Source organism: Trachemys scripta, chromosome 10, assembly GCF_013100865.1.
Source record: "Trachemys scripta elegans isolate TJP31775 chromosome 10, CAS_Tse_1.0, whole genome shotgun sequence".
Classification (NCBI taxonomy): domain Eukaryota; kingdom Metazoa; phylum Chordata; order Testudines; family Emydidae; genus Trachemys; species Trachemys scripta.
Genome location: NC_048307.1, coordinates 58,412,806 through 58,425,946, shown reverse-complemented (window position 1 = coordinate 58,425,946; position 13,141 = coordinate 58,412,806). Strand labels below are relative to the sequence as shown.

The 13,141-nt window shown below is 47.0% G+C and overlaps 1 protein-coding gene across 3 annotated transcripts in view; it reads left to right on the top strand.

The window, feature by feature from the left end:
- FAM81A (family with sequence similarity 81 member A) overlaps nucleotides 1-3,588 on the top strand; it is a 33,653-nt gene extending 30,065 nt beyond the window's left edge. For all 3 annotated transcript variants that reach the window (XM_034784714.1, XM_034784716.1, XM_034784715.1), the window contains 3 exons: nucleotides 139-274; nucleotides 717-912; nucleotides 1,496-3,588. In XM_034784714.1, coding sequence (XP_034640605.1) covers nucleotides 139-274; nucleotides 717-912; nucleotides 1,496-1,617 — 454 coding nt within the window. In that variant the 3' untranslated portion in view covers nucleotides 1,618-3,588. The remainder of the gene's footprint in view (nucleotides 1-138; nucleotides 275-716; nucleotides 913-1,495) is intronic.
- The last annotated feature ends 9,553 nt before the right edge of the window (nucleotides 3,589-13,141 follow it).

The following is a 13,141-nucleotide window of genomic DNA, read 5'->3' as shown; positions in this document are numbered from 1 at the left end:
AATATGCTGTCAAACATGCTATGGAGGAAAAAGGGGATTTTTATGTTGATTGTCATAAAAACTCCACAGTCCAATGATCAAAGAACATGAGATGCTCTTGTATATTTCCAGACATGCTCATTTATTTTATTCTCTTAGATTAAAAGGTGCAGTAGAGGAACTCAGCAGCCAGATATTGTCTGCTCGCAGCTGGTTGGAACAGGAACATGAACGGATTGAAAAAGAGCTTTTACAGAAAATTGATCAGATTTCCTTGGCCCTTAAGGAAAAGACCGTAGGTTTCTGTAATAAAAGAATAAATGTTCTGAAAATACTTCTAGAGATGTAAACAAGCAAATGTTGCTGAGTTGGCATTTGGTGGTGTTCAATATGGGCATAAGTCTGCTGCTGTTGATGCAATGATCAAATTCCCATTGATTGGGAACTTTTGAAACCCACCCTATAATGATAGATAAACCTGAACACTACTTTTAAATTTACAAATATTGTATCTTACAAATAAAACGAAGAAAAAGCAGCTTACAGTGACCAAGCCAATTTGAGAATTTTTATTAGCTATATTTTATAACTGCATAAGATTTTAAATCTTGTATAGAAAATGATTAGTAAGCATTGCCACTTGTTGCATCTCTAGGAATGAACAGTTTATTACCCAAAGAATTTGGTAATTTATTACTCAAAGAATAACCAAACATAATTATTTTCATTGATCCCAGGAAATGAGTGAAAGGGCCATAGAGATGAGATTCAGCCAGATGTCAGAGAAACTTGATAAAATAGAAGAAATACAAAAAATAAGCGTGGAAGAACATGGAACAAAACAGGCTGAAGAGAAGATAAATATTCGAATCAGCAAGCTTCAGATGGAGATTAATGAAGATATAAAAGAAATGAAAGCTGAAGTTAATGCTGGTAGGACCACTACTGTTGAGTTCTGTACTCTGAATTCTGCTACCATAATTTAGCTATAATAATAATACTAATTTGCATTAATGTATGTTTCATCTGAGGATGATCTCAAAGCTCTTTACCAACGTTGGGACCGATTTTTCAACTGGGTGCATAACAGATGTACCTACAAAACCGTGCATGTACCTGTTGCATCCACAAGTATCTGCACTGTGGGTGAGATTCCTACAAAGCCCAGAGTGAAACCCAATTAGCTTTAGATTTCTTGTTGTCGTTTTCTTTGTCTTTAGAAAACAGAAGAATTCAATAGTCTGTTGAGGGAGTAGCAAGGGAAGAGGGTGTGGACTTGTGCTTGCCAACAGCTCCTGGCTGCCATAATGCGTATATGGGCACAGCTCTGTTGACTTCAATGGAATTTCACACATCTACACCAGTAGAAAATATGGCCCAGTGTCTGTCTTTATTAGGGACATTTGCTCCACTGATAATGAAAAATGCACTGTTATATGTTGTAATCTTGAATTTTGCTTTCTAATGTTCTTTAGTTTAAATAATAAAGCTAATTCAATTTTTTATCTGTAATTAGGGTTTGCGGCTATCTACGAGAACATTGGGTCCCTACAGGAAGTTCTAGAAGCCAAAATGAAACTTGACAGGGATGAGCTACAGAAGCAGATTCACCAAAAGAAGCAGGAAGTTCCGACATAGGGAGAGTCGAGACCACGACTGATGACAAGATTTATTCAGAGAGAAGAGCATTTATGTGTCTAAATAGGCTATAACCTCATTCCAATTTGTAATTAAGTGCATGTACCAAACAACATGCTTCTGTTCCACAGGTGTGTGTTTACTGTAAGCGGTAAATGCAAGCTTTTAATAGCTAAGTTGATAAATAGTTTTTATGGGGCAAAGCTCTAGCTCACAATTGTCTTACTCCAGTTGATTTCAGTGGAGTTACAGCTGTTTAAAAGTGGAGTAACGCATTGGTGAATGTGATGCCAAATTTGTTAAAGGAGCCTCAGTGCTACCTCCACTTTTGTGGGTTTTGAAATATTAGCACTTGTACCCATAGTTAATTGCTCTGATGAAAAGTCAAGCCTTAACAGGTCAATGTCACTTTGCAATTCACCACATTGCCAGATGTTTCTCCCATTGAAGTCACTGGAAATATTCCCATTAACTTCAATGGGAGCAGAACTGGCTTCTAACAGAACAGTTTTTAAAATCCAATACCATCAGAGAATGACACCTTTGCTTCATTAAAATAAATCTTGTGTGTGTGCCTGCATGTGTGTTAACTATATAGTATTATATTTTGTAGTTGTAGGCTAACAATAATCCATTTGAGCAACACAAGCAACTTAACATTTCGTTCGAAGTCCTTAGATATTGTGATCTTTCTAATTAATATCTAGATAGGGCTGAGATGGGGGTGAAGGATAGTGTATACAGTATTTTATTGTAAGTTTTAATATCAGTTGTGTTCTTGTGCATTATTTCATTATGTCAGTGTAAACTTTGAGGGTTTTGCTCTCAGTGGAGAAAGTGATCATTCAAATAATTCTGGAGAACATGATGTAAAAATAAGATGCATTTTGATGTATCTTCAAATGTTTTATGGTCTACTAGGAATTTTTATTGCTGATGTAAGACAACTGACTCTTCAAATTTAATTTATTTAGGTAGGTTTTAATAATTTAGCATGGATAAGTAGATTTGAATTAGTATTGCATTTACAAAATTTCCAAAGAATATTTTCATCTCTTAATGTACTTTATATTACACTGGTGCTTATTTCAATTTCCATAATAGATTACACAATGAAAATCAGCACCAGCACTGTGTAGTAATCTAGATGGGAAAACAAGTATTTTATATATTCATTCAGGGCCTAATCCTGCTCCCTTTATCGTCAAGTGGTGCAGGATCAAGCCATCACTCAGAATATATGGCCTGATCCAAAATCCATTGAAGTCAATAGGAGTCTGCAATGGCTTCAATGGGCTTTTGCCCAGGCCCATATTGCCAAATGCTGGTGCCATTGAATTGTCAGTGGCAAACTCCCAATGACTTCTATGGGCCAAAGGTATGGAACAAATAGTACAACAGTTAAGGCCCCAATCCTGCAAGGTCTTAAAACCCATTGATTTCAGTAGGACAATGCCCAGTGTGTAACAGTAAGTAAATGCATAAGTCTTTGCTGGATCAAGGGCTAAATTAGCATTTGCTGCCAATATAGCCCAAAGTGTTTTTAACATATTATAGAACCTTAAAACTTTACAACTTTGATTTCCAATGCTCTCTAATGGCAAAAAAGACTCTTTTAGTCCCACTTTGTGTCACCCAGTTGGCCACCTGCTGTGAAATATAATTAAAATGGCAGCTAGAGATAAGATTCCTGTTCACTGGGAGGAGATGGTTAAAACATTTAAGGTATTTCTTAAAAGTTGTTTTTAAAATTCCTTTTCTTGATGTCCGTTTACCTATCTAGTCAATATTTAGCCATATGCGGTGGAGAAGAGATCATTTCGTTTTGTAACCCTCTTCCCCACAAAAGATATTTTTCTTCTATAATAGGAAACCTGTAACAAAATGAATCTTACAGGAAATGAACAATCATACGGTAAGTCAGAGAAACAATTTATATATGATTTTAATAAAAATGTTTCTCTTGTAAAACCTTGTGTGATCCAGCCCATACAAACAACAGCTGATTACTTGACTTTTGCTTTTGAAAACAGTTTTTTCCCTAAAGGTGAATAAAGGGACATTGTCAGGTCAAAAACTATATCTTTCTAAAATAATATCCATATCCATGTTACTAAATAATAACATTAGACCAGTGTCTCCAAACTTCAGGGGTGGGTTCCAGGCAGGTATGAGTGAGAGAACAAAACCCCTGTGGGCAGAGAGAGAAAGCTACCTGACCTGGATCTACATTGCCCTCTGCAACCATGCAGGTAAAACTCTCCCTCTCACCTTTCCCTCTTTCTTCTATGATTGCTCCTTACTGCAACCAGTTCTGGGAGCAGCGGACATGTACAGGGTTACAGGTTCAGTCAGTAGTCCACTGATCCATGTTTCTCCTGCCTGCTGCTGTGGTACTCAACTCAGCCATAACAACATGTGCAGTTCAGTTCAGGCAGGATGTGGTCTGTGATTAGTGTGGGAGAGGAGAGGAAGAGCTTGCAGGGATGTGCAGCAAAAAAGAGAGAGCCAAAGAGGGAAAAAACAAGACTGGAGCAGGGGGGAGGAACTGGCTGAAAGGATAGCAGAGAAGAAGACAATGGACAGAAGTAAGGACATACAATGGCAACAGTTTTGGGGCATGGTGGGAGGACTCATGGAAGGGGATCTGCTGATGCATCGCAACAGGGGTTTCAACAAAATAAAGCTGGGAGCTACGGGGTCGGATTACTAACACAGAAAATGTACAAACCAAATTAATTTATCATTTATACTCCTTGTTTGTTCTCTGCATTTCATGCTGCTTGAAGAAGAGAAATAGAGAAGTTGTTTTTACTTTTTCTCCAGTCAGCTTCCCTTTCTGGTTCTCCTGCACAAGCAGGTGCTGAACAGCTTGTTTGCAAACTCTGCAGGGGAATATTAATCCTTTCAAAATAATGTTTGAGATTTTCAAAGCAATGTATTTGGGACGCACATCTTCTGTTCATTTCAACTGAAGATGTGTGGTGAAATCCACTTCTCTGAAAATCTCAGCAACCTGTCTCCTTTGAAATAAATACACAGACACAGGGATATTTCTATTGATGCTGCTAGGTATTCTAAAAGCTTGCTTTTGCAAAACTAAAATTTGCTTCTAAATTGACTTTACAAAGTCTCTGTAAAACCAAGAGGAAGAGGCTTCAGTCATTATACAATGGAGCGACTCCTTCTGGTTTTTAGTGTCATTCTGCCATCATGTAGCCCCTTCATTTTGCTCAATGGGGGGACATCCCTTTCTGTAGCAGCAGAGTGGTTCTGACAGTTGAAATAGTGTTGTTCCTCTGGTGAGTGCAGGTTTTAGGAGGCAGGAACTATTCCTTCTGTATGGCACAGAACCCTGTCTGGAGTTGGAGTTAGGAATGGAACAGGTAGTGGGATGGGTTAGGGTTGAACTGAAGGGTTTCCAGAGAGTAGCTTTTCCTCAGTGGCTCAACTCTATGGGTATGTCTACACTACGAAATTAGGTCGAATTTATAGCAGTCGGTTTTTTAGAAATAGGTTTTATACAGTTGATTTTGTGTGTCCCCACACAAAATGCTCTAAGTGCATTAAGTCAGCGGACTGCGTCCACAGTACTGAGGCTAGCATCAACTTCCGGAGCGTTGCACTGTTGGTAGCTATCCCACAGTTTCCGCAGTCTCTGCCACCCATTGGAATTCTGGGTTGAGATCCCAATGCCTGATGGGGCAAAAATAGCGTCACGGGTAATTCGTCGTCAGGCCGCCCCTCACTCCCCCCCGCCGTGAAAGCAATGACAGACAATTGTTTTGCACCTTTTTTCCTGGGTTACCTGTGCAGATGCCATACCATGGCAAGCATGGAGCCTGCTCAGCTCACCGTCACCATACGTCTCCTGGGTGTTGGCAGATGTGGGACTGCATTGCTACACAGCAGCAGCTCATTGCCTTTTGGCAGCAGACAGTGCATTACAATTGGTAGCCGTCTTCGTCATATTCCTGGGTGCTCTTTTAGCCAACCTCGATGAAGTCGGTCAGGGGCGCCTGGGCAAACGTGGGAGTGACTCAGCCAGGTCATTCCCATCTTCTGCTGATCATCCAGGATGGCTAGCAGTCCTACTGCACTGTCTTCTGGCGAGCAGCCAGGAGATGAAGATGGCTAGCAATCGTAATGCAGCATCTTCTGCCGAGCACCCAGGAGATGATGATGGCTAGCAGTCTTACTGCACCATCTGCTGCCAGCCTAAGATGTAAAAGATAGATGGAGTGGATCAAAACAAGAAATAGACCTGATTTGTTTTGTATTCATTTGCTTCCTCCCTCCCTTCCTCCCTCCATGAAATCAACGACCTGCTAAACCCAGGGTTTTGAGTTCAATCCTTGAGGGGGCCATTCTGTGTGACAGTTGTTTGTGTTTCTCCTTGATGCAAAGCCACCCCCTTTGTTGATTTTAATTCCCTGTAAGCCAGGTCGTCAGTCGCCCCTCCCTCTAAATAATAATAGAGCAACGGCAGACAATCGTTTCGCGCCTTTTTTCATCCCAGATGCCATAGCACTGGAATCATGGAGCCCACTCAGATCACCGCGACAATTCTGAGCACATTAAACACCACGCGCATGATCCTGGAGTATGACTTTCCAAGGAAGATTCCTCCCCAGCTTTCCCTCTACCATGGATCTCTCCAGCAACCAGCCTGAGTATCTTAGGCTGGAAACCTGGTTTGCCCCATACAGCTTGATCCTGGTCCTACAGAAATCAGCTAACCTAAATTAGGACTTCAGGATTTGGCTCTTAATGTGAGGATTAACAACAGAGGGCATACATGATGCCTTCTGCCCTGGGGTAAATGACACAGTTAGTGAATTGAAAGGCCCATAGGCTTATTAAGAAGATTTTTTTTCTGGCCATTAATCTTGCATGAAGGGGGAGAGGTTGGAAAAGAGGAACCTGGCATTTCTCAGGACTATGTGAGCTGCAAAAGCCAGAATACTTTTTACCCATAAAGAGAGAGAGCAGCAGGCCTCAGAGAGAACTTACTAAATCCTGATGTAGTTGACTCCAGATACTAATGTAGGGGCTTGAGGTATGAGTAGGCCCATCGTTATGTCCCCTGAAGGAAGCTCACAGGCCTTAGAAGAGCATCCACAGCAGATGAATTGGGGGGAGAGATTAGGTGGACGTATATTTACCATCTCACGGCCTGTAGGAACCAGATATTTTTTAACTTTGGAAATAGTTTGGTCCAGGATAAACTCAGGGATGGGCAAAGGTTGGGAGGTGGGAGTTTTTGGTAACTTTTTCCAAACTGGCTCACCCCTCCTTCCTGCTGAATTTACAGAAATGCCAATGATGGGCGTGACCACAAATGTTCTCCCTTAGGAGTCGCCCATTTCAATATGTTTGTGTTTGTGTTTCATGCTGCTGTGGTGGCTTATGGCAGTACAGGGAGGCTTTCATAGCACTATGAGGGCTTCTGGCCGTACGGGGAGGTTCTCATAGTGCTACAATGGCTTCTGGTGGTACGGGGAGGCTTTCATAGCACTACGATGGCTTCTGGTGGTCCAGTGAAACTTTTATAGCTCTGTAATGGCTTGTGGCAGTAGGGGAAAGCTATCATAGCACTATGATGGCTTCTGGAAATATGGGAGGCTTTCACAGTGCTGTGATGGCTTCTGATAATACAGGGAGGATTTCCTATCACTATGATGGTGTGTGGAGGCAGGGCCGCCCAGAGGATTCAGGGGGCCTGGGAACTTCAGCGGCGGGGGCCCCCGCCTCCGAATTGCCGCCAAAGACCCGGCACTTCGGCGGCCGGTCCCCGGGCAGAAAGACCCCCCTGCCGCGGGTCTTCAGGGCACTTCGGCGGCGGGTCCTGGAGTGGAAGGACCCCCCGCCGCCGAATTGCAGCTGAAGACCCGGAGCAGAAGCAGCTCCGGGGGCCCAGGCCCTGCGAGAGTTTTCTGGGGCCCCTGGAGCGAGTGAAGGACCCCGCTCCAGGGGCCCAGAAAAACTCTTGTGGGGGCCCCTGTGGGGCCCAGGGCAAATTGCCCCATTTTCCCCCCCCCCCCCCGGGTGGCCCTGTGTGGAGTTCTGGCAAAGCTTCCATAGCCCTACGATGGCTTCTGGCAGTACGGGAAGGTTTTCATAGCACTGCAGCACTTCCGGCAGCATGGGGAGGCTTTGTTACCCAAAACTTTAGACGCTAATTAAGTTACCTACAAGTTTGTCTAATTTTAACAAAAGGGATAAATAAGATTGTGGCTCACTCTAAAGGAATTGCCAGAGTGTTACCAGGGGGCTTGTCTCTGACCCGGAGAGGGCTCCCCAGAGCAGGCTAGTCTTGCTGACCTCTGAAAGGACAGGGATACAGCCTTCCGCTCAAGGATGGACACACAAGCAGTAACTCTTTGAAAACAAAGGAATTATTTATTTAGAGGAAATAAGTGGTTACAATGTAGTAAATGAAGCAAGAAAGGATACATAGAGCATAGTAAAATGCAATAGAATTGCATTAAAGAATTAAAGCAGTGCAATAAAATAAAAGACACAGACTACATAGGATATCTTAACACATATGAGAAATACAGCAGTTTCAATGTAACAAGCATATAGAGGTCCTGTATCCATAAAGGCTTTTAGTCTTAATGATATAATTTAACCTCGTACTTAATACAGTGCGGTATACGCAGCCCCTATATACACATCTGAGAAACCATTACTGCATTCATAGATTAAAACATTTACTTAACATCAACACTAATTCTTAACACCTGACATTTAACATCCTGTGAGTTGTAACATCCAGTGATCAGCCAGTCACAGGATGGGTAGCGGAGATCTCATTCAAGAAGCAGGCATCCAGCTTTATTCACAGACAAACCCATACACTCTTAAATAATAGATAGAAAGAAGATCAGACTTACACTGCTTATTTACATTTTCCTCCGATTCGTCTATTGGTCCTTCTGTCCTGTCTGATCCGCAGAGTGTGGCTGCCACAGCTGCGCTGTTGCTCTTCTGCCGCAGATGCAGTGGTGGTTACTGCTCTTCTGTTGCTGCTGGCAAGGTAGCTCCTTGTTGCCAAGACAACCTCGGAATTCTACTGCTGCTGCTGCTTTTTCAGGTAGCTGCTTTCCAGGATGTTCCAGTCTTCTTTTCCAGCAGCTTCCATTCTTCAACTTCAGCCTGCTGCTTCTTGAGGCTTCAAGCTCCAACAAAACCCCATGACAATCTCCAACAGAACTCCAGGGGACCTTGGCAAGACTTCCCAGCCATCCCTACTGCCCAGACAAGCTGCCATACTCACTGAGAGTGGGTTAGGGAACAACCTGTGATGTCCTCCTACCCTCAGCACAACTTGGTCAGACCAACTGTCTTTTTTTTAGCTCCCCCGAAGAGCTCGCATTTCTGAAGACAAGATGAATAGCTTTTTGATTAGAAGAGTTCATTCTGTTGGACCATATCAGGGAATTTCTGTATTAGAACCATAAAGTGTATGTGTAAAACAAGTCTGAGGCCAAGAGAGACAAGGGGTAAGATTGAATTCCCCACAGCTTAAACTCCAAGTTATTGGGAACAGAATAGGCCTCTTGCTTTCTCATTTCTGTCTCTCTCTCTCTCTCAGAAACATGCAAGGCCAAACTGCTAATTGTGTTAACACATCCTAAGACAGACAGTCTGTTCTCAAAGAGTGATAAGGCTTTGCAAAAACAATTGTAATTGTTCTTCCAAACAGAACACAGCTTCCCACTCTTGGTAACTTTTAACTTGTTTGCTATGTATGTTAAAGTTTAAGTAGATTTGCAACATCCTGAGAGTTGTTTAGAAGTTAAGAGATAGTGAAGTAATAAGTGATAAATGTACGTTAAAATAGAGGATGTATGTGGATGGATGCTTGATTTAGATAAAGGATGAATGGTCAGGGAAGTGCCACCCTAAGAATTACAACTTCAGTCTCGATTGGCCGAAGAATGCGCAGAGTGGAGATAACCGGATGATCCCCGGAGGGCAAACTGAAACCCACCCAACGATCCCAAGGATGAAAGAATCAAAGAACAAGATAAACACCTGACAGCCGTCATGGAGCCATCACTGCTGTGCCCAGGAGAGCCGCCAGCTTTTTTGCTGCCCTAGGCGGCGGAAGGTCCTGCCCCCGAAATGCCGACGACAACCAGGGCGGTGGATGGTCCCGCCCCCGTAATACCGCCGATGACTGGGACGGCCGAAGATCCAGCCGCCGTGGTCACCGCCCCCCAAGTGTTAGCGCCCTAGGCCACCACTTAGGTCGCCTAATGGGTTGTGCCGGCCCTGGCTGTGCCATCTGTAAGATGGACTTATCATTTCAAACATGAGAACAGTGAGTGATTAACACTTCAAATGCAGTAACAGCATGATGAAACAATTCCCACAGACTGGCATAGGAATAAAAATCTTATAAAAACAGACTCTAAAGACTGAAAACTTTGAGTCTGGTTCTGCAACCACCCTCCAGGAGCATCAGATGCGCATCTGACAAGGACTCGGCTCCACCCTCGTGTGCAGGCTAACTGGCCAGTACTCTGCCATGAGCAACTTCTAGGCTGGTAACTATAACCACTCTGCAGAACTTGTATGAATGAGTGTGTGAATGAATAAAGAATGGTAGTGAAATAATATTGAATTGCATATCCTGATTTCTCACTCTTTCTCTGTATTTACAATAAACCTGGCATTTTGCCTCGTTCCTCTTCTAAGATCCTGTTGGTATTATTTTATTAGTGTAACAATTCCATTTATTGGAGAGGAATAAAGTCATGTTACTTCTCACAATCTGGTGGTATCACCTTGCCCCTTAAATATGAAAGGACCAATGCAGCAGTTTGTGCAAAATGAGCTGGCATACAGGGGCGGCGAGTTGTGTGGGTCCGTGGTGCCCAGGCTCCAGCAAATTCAGGGCCCGGGGAGCCCAGCTCTACCAATGTTCAGGGCTGCGTCTCTCCCCAGGCCCTGCCTGCTGCCCCGCGATCCTCCCCTGGAGCATCCTCCGGCCCCGCCTGCTGCCCCCGCACGCTTCCCTCGAGCATCGCTGCCTGTCATGGGCGGCTTCCCCCTGCAGCTCTGTGCTGCGCTCCCTCACCAGCCGCTGCCACAGCCAGCTACAATGGAGTGGCACTGGGGGCAGGCTGAGGCGACTGCTGCGCCTGCAGAAGGAGGAGGGGAGGAGACACCTTGCAGCAGCCCCCCCCGGGCTTGGTGGTGGGCTTATCCTGGCTGGACCTTCTGAGCAGCAGCCTGGGGGGGCTTAGGTGAGTATCATGCTGGGAGAGGGACCGGCGGGGGGGACCGGGGAGGGGCCCCCCTCTCTCCTTCTCTTGAGCTTGCCTCTGCCCGCTGGGAGAGGGCTGGGGGGAGTCCTCCTCTCTGGCCTCCCACCCCAGCCCCAGGGCAGCCTGCCTGCTGCACCCCAAACTCCTCATCCCTGGCCCAGCCCCATGACCTACACCCCTCCTGCACCCAACCCTCTGTCCCAGCCCGGAGCCCACACCCAGCACCCAACCCCCCCCCCAAAGCCAGCACCCAGCACCCCAACCCCTGTCCCGCACCCCCTCTTGCATCTCAACCCCTTTCTGAGCTCAGAGCCCGCACCCAGCACCCAAACTCCCTCCCAGAGCCTGCACCCCAAACATCCCAACTCCCTCCCAGAGCCTGCACCCTGTACACCCTCCTGCACCCCATCCCCCTGCCCCAGCCCAGAGCCTGCACCCAGCATCCAAACTCCCTCCCAGAATCTTTGGCAGATGTGTGTGTGTGTGTGTGTGGGACTTGGATACATTCTAAGTACCACCAAAAATTATACAAACCTGCCACCCCTGCTGGCATACACTACCTGTTCACAGGTCCTACTCATCTTCTCTTCTGATTTTCACACCCACTTCCCTTGTGGAGGTAGTGGAGGCTTATGAAGGAGTATTTCTGCCCTCATGTGGTCTCTGTTCCCCAAATGGTGTTTGTAGCCTACAACTGAGGCGAGGTGGGGATAGGTGGTGGGGGTTCCCTGGGGAGGGGAGACCCAGTGAGACTGCAGGGTACTGCAGGGGGCAGCACCCTGGTCTGAAAGGGGCACGGGGTCCAAGAGGGACTTGGGACTGGGGCGGCTCTAGCTTTTTTGCCACCTCAAGCATGGCAGGCAGGCTCCATTCGGTGGCTTGCCTGCGGGAGGTCCCCGGTCCTGCAGATTCGGTGGCATGCCTGCAGGAGGTCCTCTGGTCCCGCGGCTTTGGCATACCCGCCGCCAAATTGCCACCAAATCCGCGGGACCAGTGGACCTCCTGCAGGCAAGCCGCCGAAGGCTGCCTGACTGCTGCCCTTGCAGGGACCAGCAGGGCACCCCCCGCAGCTTGCCGCCCCAGGCACACGCTTGGAGCTCTGGTGCCTGGAGCCGCCACTGCTTGGGACTCAGCGGAAAGTGGGACACTGGCCTGCAGAGGGTGCTCCTGGGTCGAAGAGCTAATTCTCAGGATGACTGACAGGAGGCGCCGCAGGGGTGAGTCGCTGCCCCGTTACATTAGCGGTGGAGAATGCAGGCATGGATGGTCCACCCTGATACAAGGGGCAGGGCAAAGAACTGTGGGACTATTGCCTGGACACTGCAGCTGCAAGGAAGGATGATGGATCCTGGGTATGCTGGGGTGTTTTATGCCGAGAACCCAGGTGCCATCCCAGGCTGGGCCCCGGTGTCAGCGCCCCAGATGAAGGGGGCTGACAACCTGCAGGGAATCCAGGAGGCCTAGGAGGGATTGTGGGAGGTGCAAGAGGCCCTCCAGGAACAGTTGGGCCAGCTGGTACTGGAACAGCGGGCCCCGGTAAACCTCCTCAGGAAGGACTTCCAGAGGAGTGGTGGAGACGGATGGAAGAGGCAGAGAGCTGGGACCAGGAGGCCCGCGGCCGAGCGCCAGACATGTTATGCCTGTTTAAGGCGAGGACATATAAAGCGGGAATCTCCCTACTGGGGTGGGGGCTGGGCGCCTCACCCAGGAGAGAGACAGGGCAAGTCCCGGGGACAGTCCGCTGGGTGAGGGAACCCGGGTGGCTGCCAATATGTTGGGCCTGTGGGCAGAAGGGCCACATGAGGTGGGCATGCCCAGGCCCAAGTCAGAGGGTCCAGATCCGCCCTAGTGGAAGGGTGGGACCTGAGAGGGACCGAGGAGGAGCCAAGGCGGCAAAGAGGCGGGGAGCCTGCTGGAGCTGCCATATAAGAGGGAGGGCCTGCGTGCCAGGATCCAGGATCCAGGAATCAGCCAAGCTGAGGCACTACCTGAGACCCCAACAGAGGATGTCACAGGGGAGGAAAAGACCGGAGGACCCCCCACCACAGACAAACTGGTATTCATGGTAGGAAGTGACCCAGGGGAACTCTAGAGACACAGCGTTAGCACTGCATTGACGCTCGGCGTGTTGCGGGCAGATCCCCGCCGAGCGAGTGGCAAGGAGAGCTTGCTACTACCAGGGCCCTTGGTCTGGGCTCAGTGGAGACGGTGGGCCCGAGTCCCCCTACCCCCGAACCATGAGG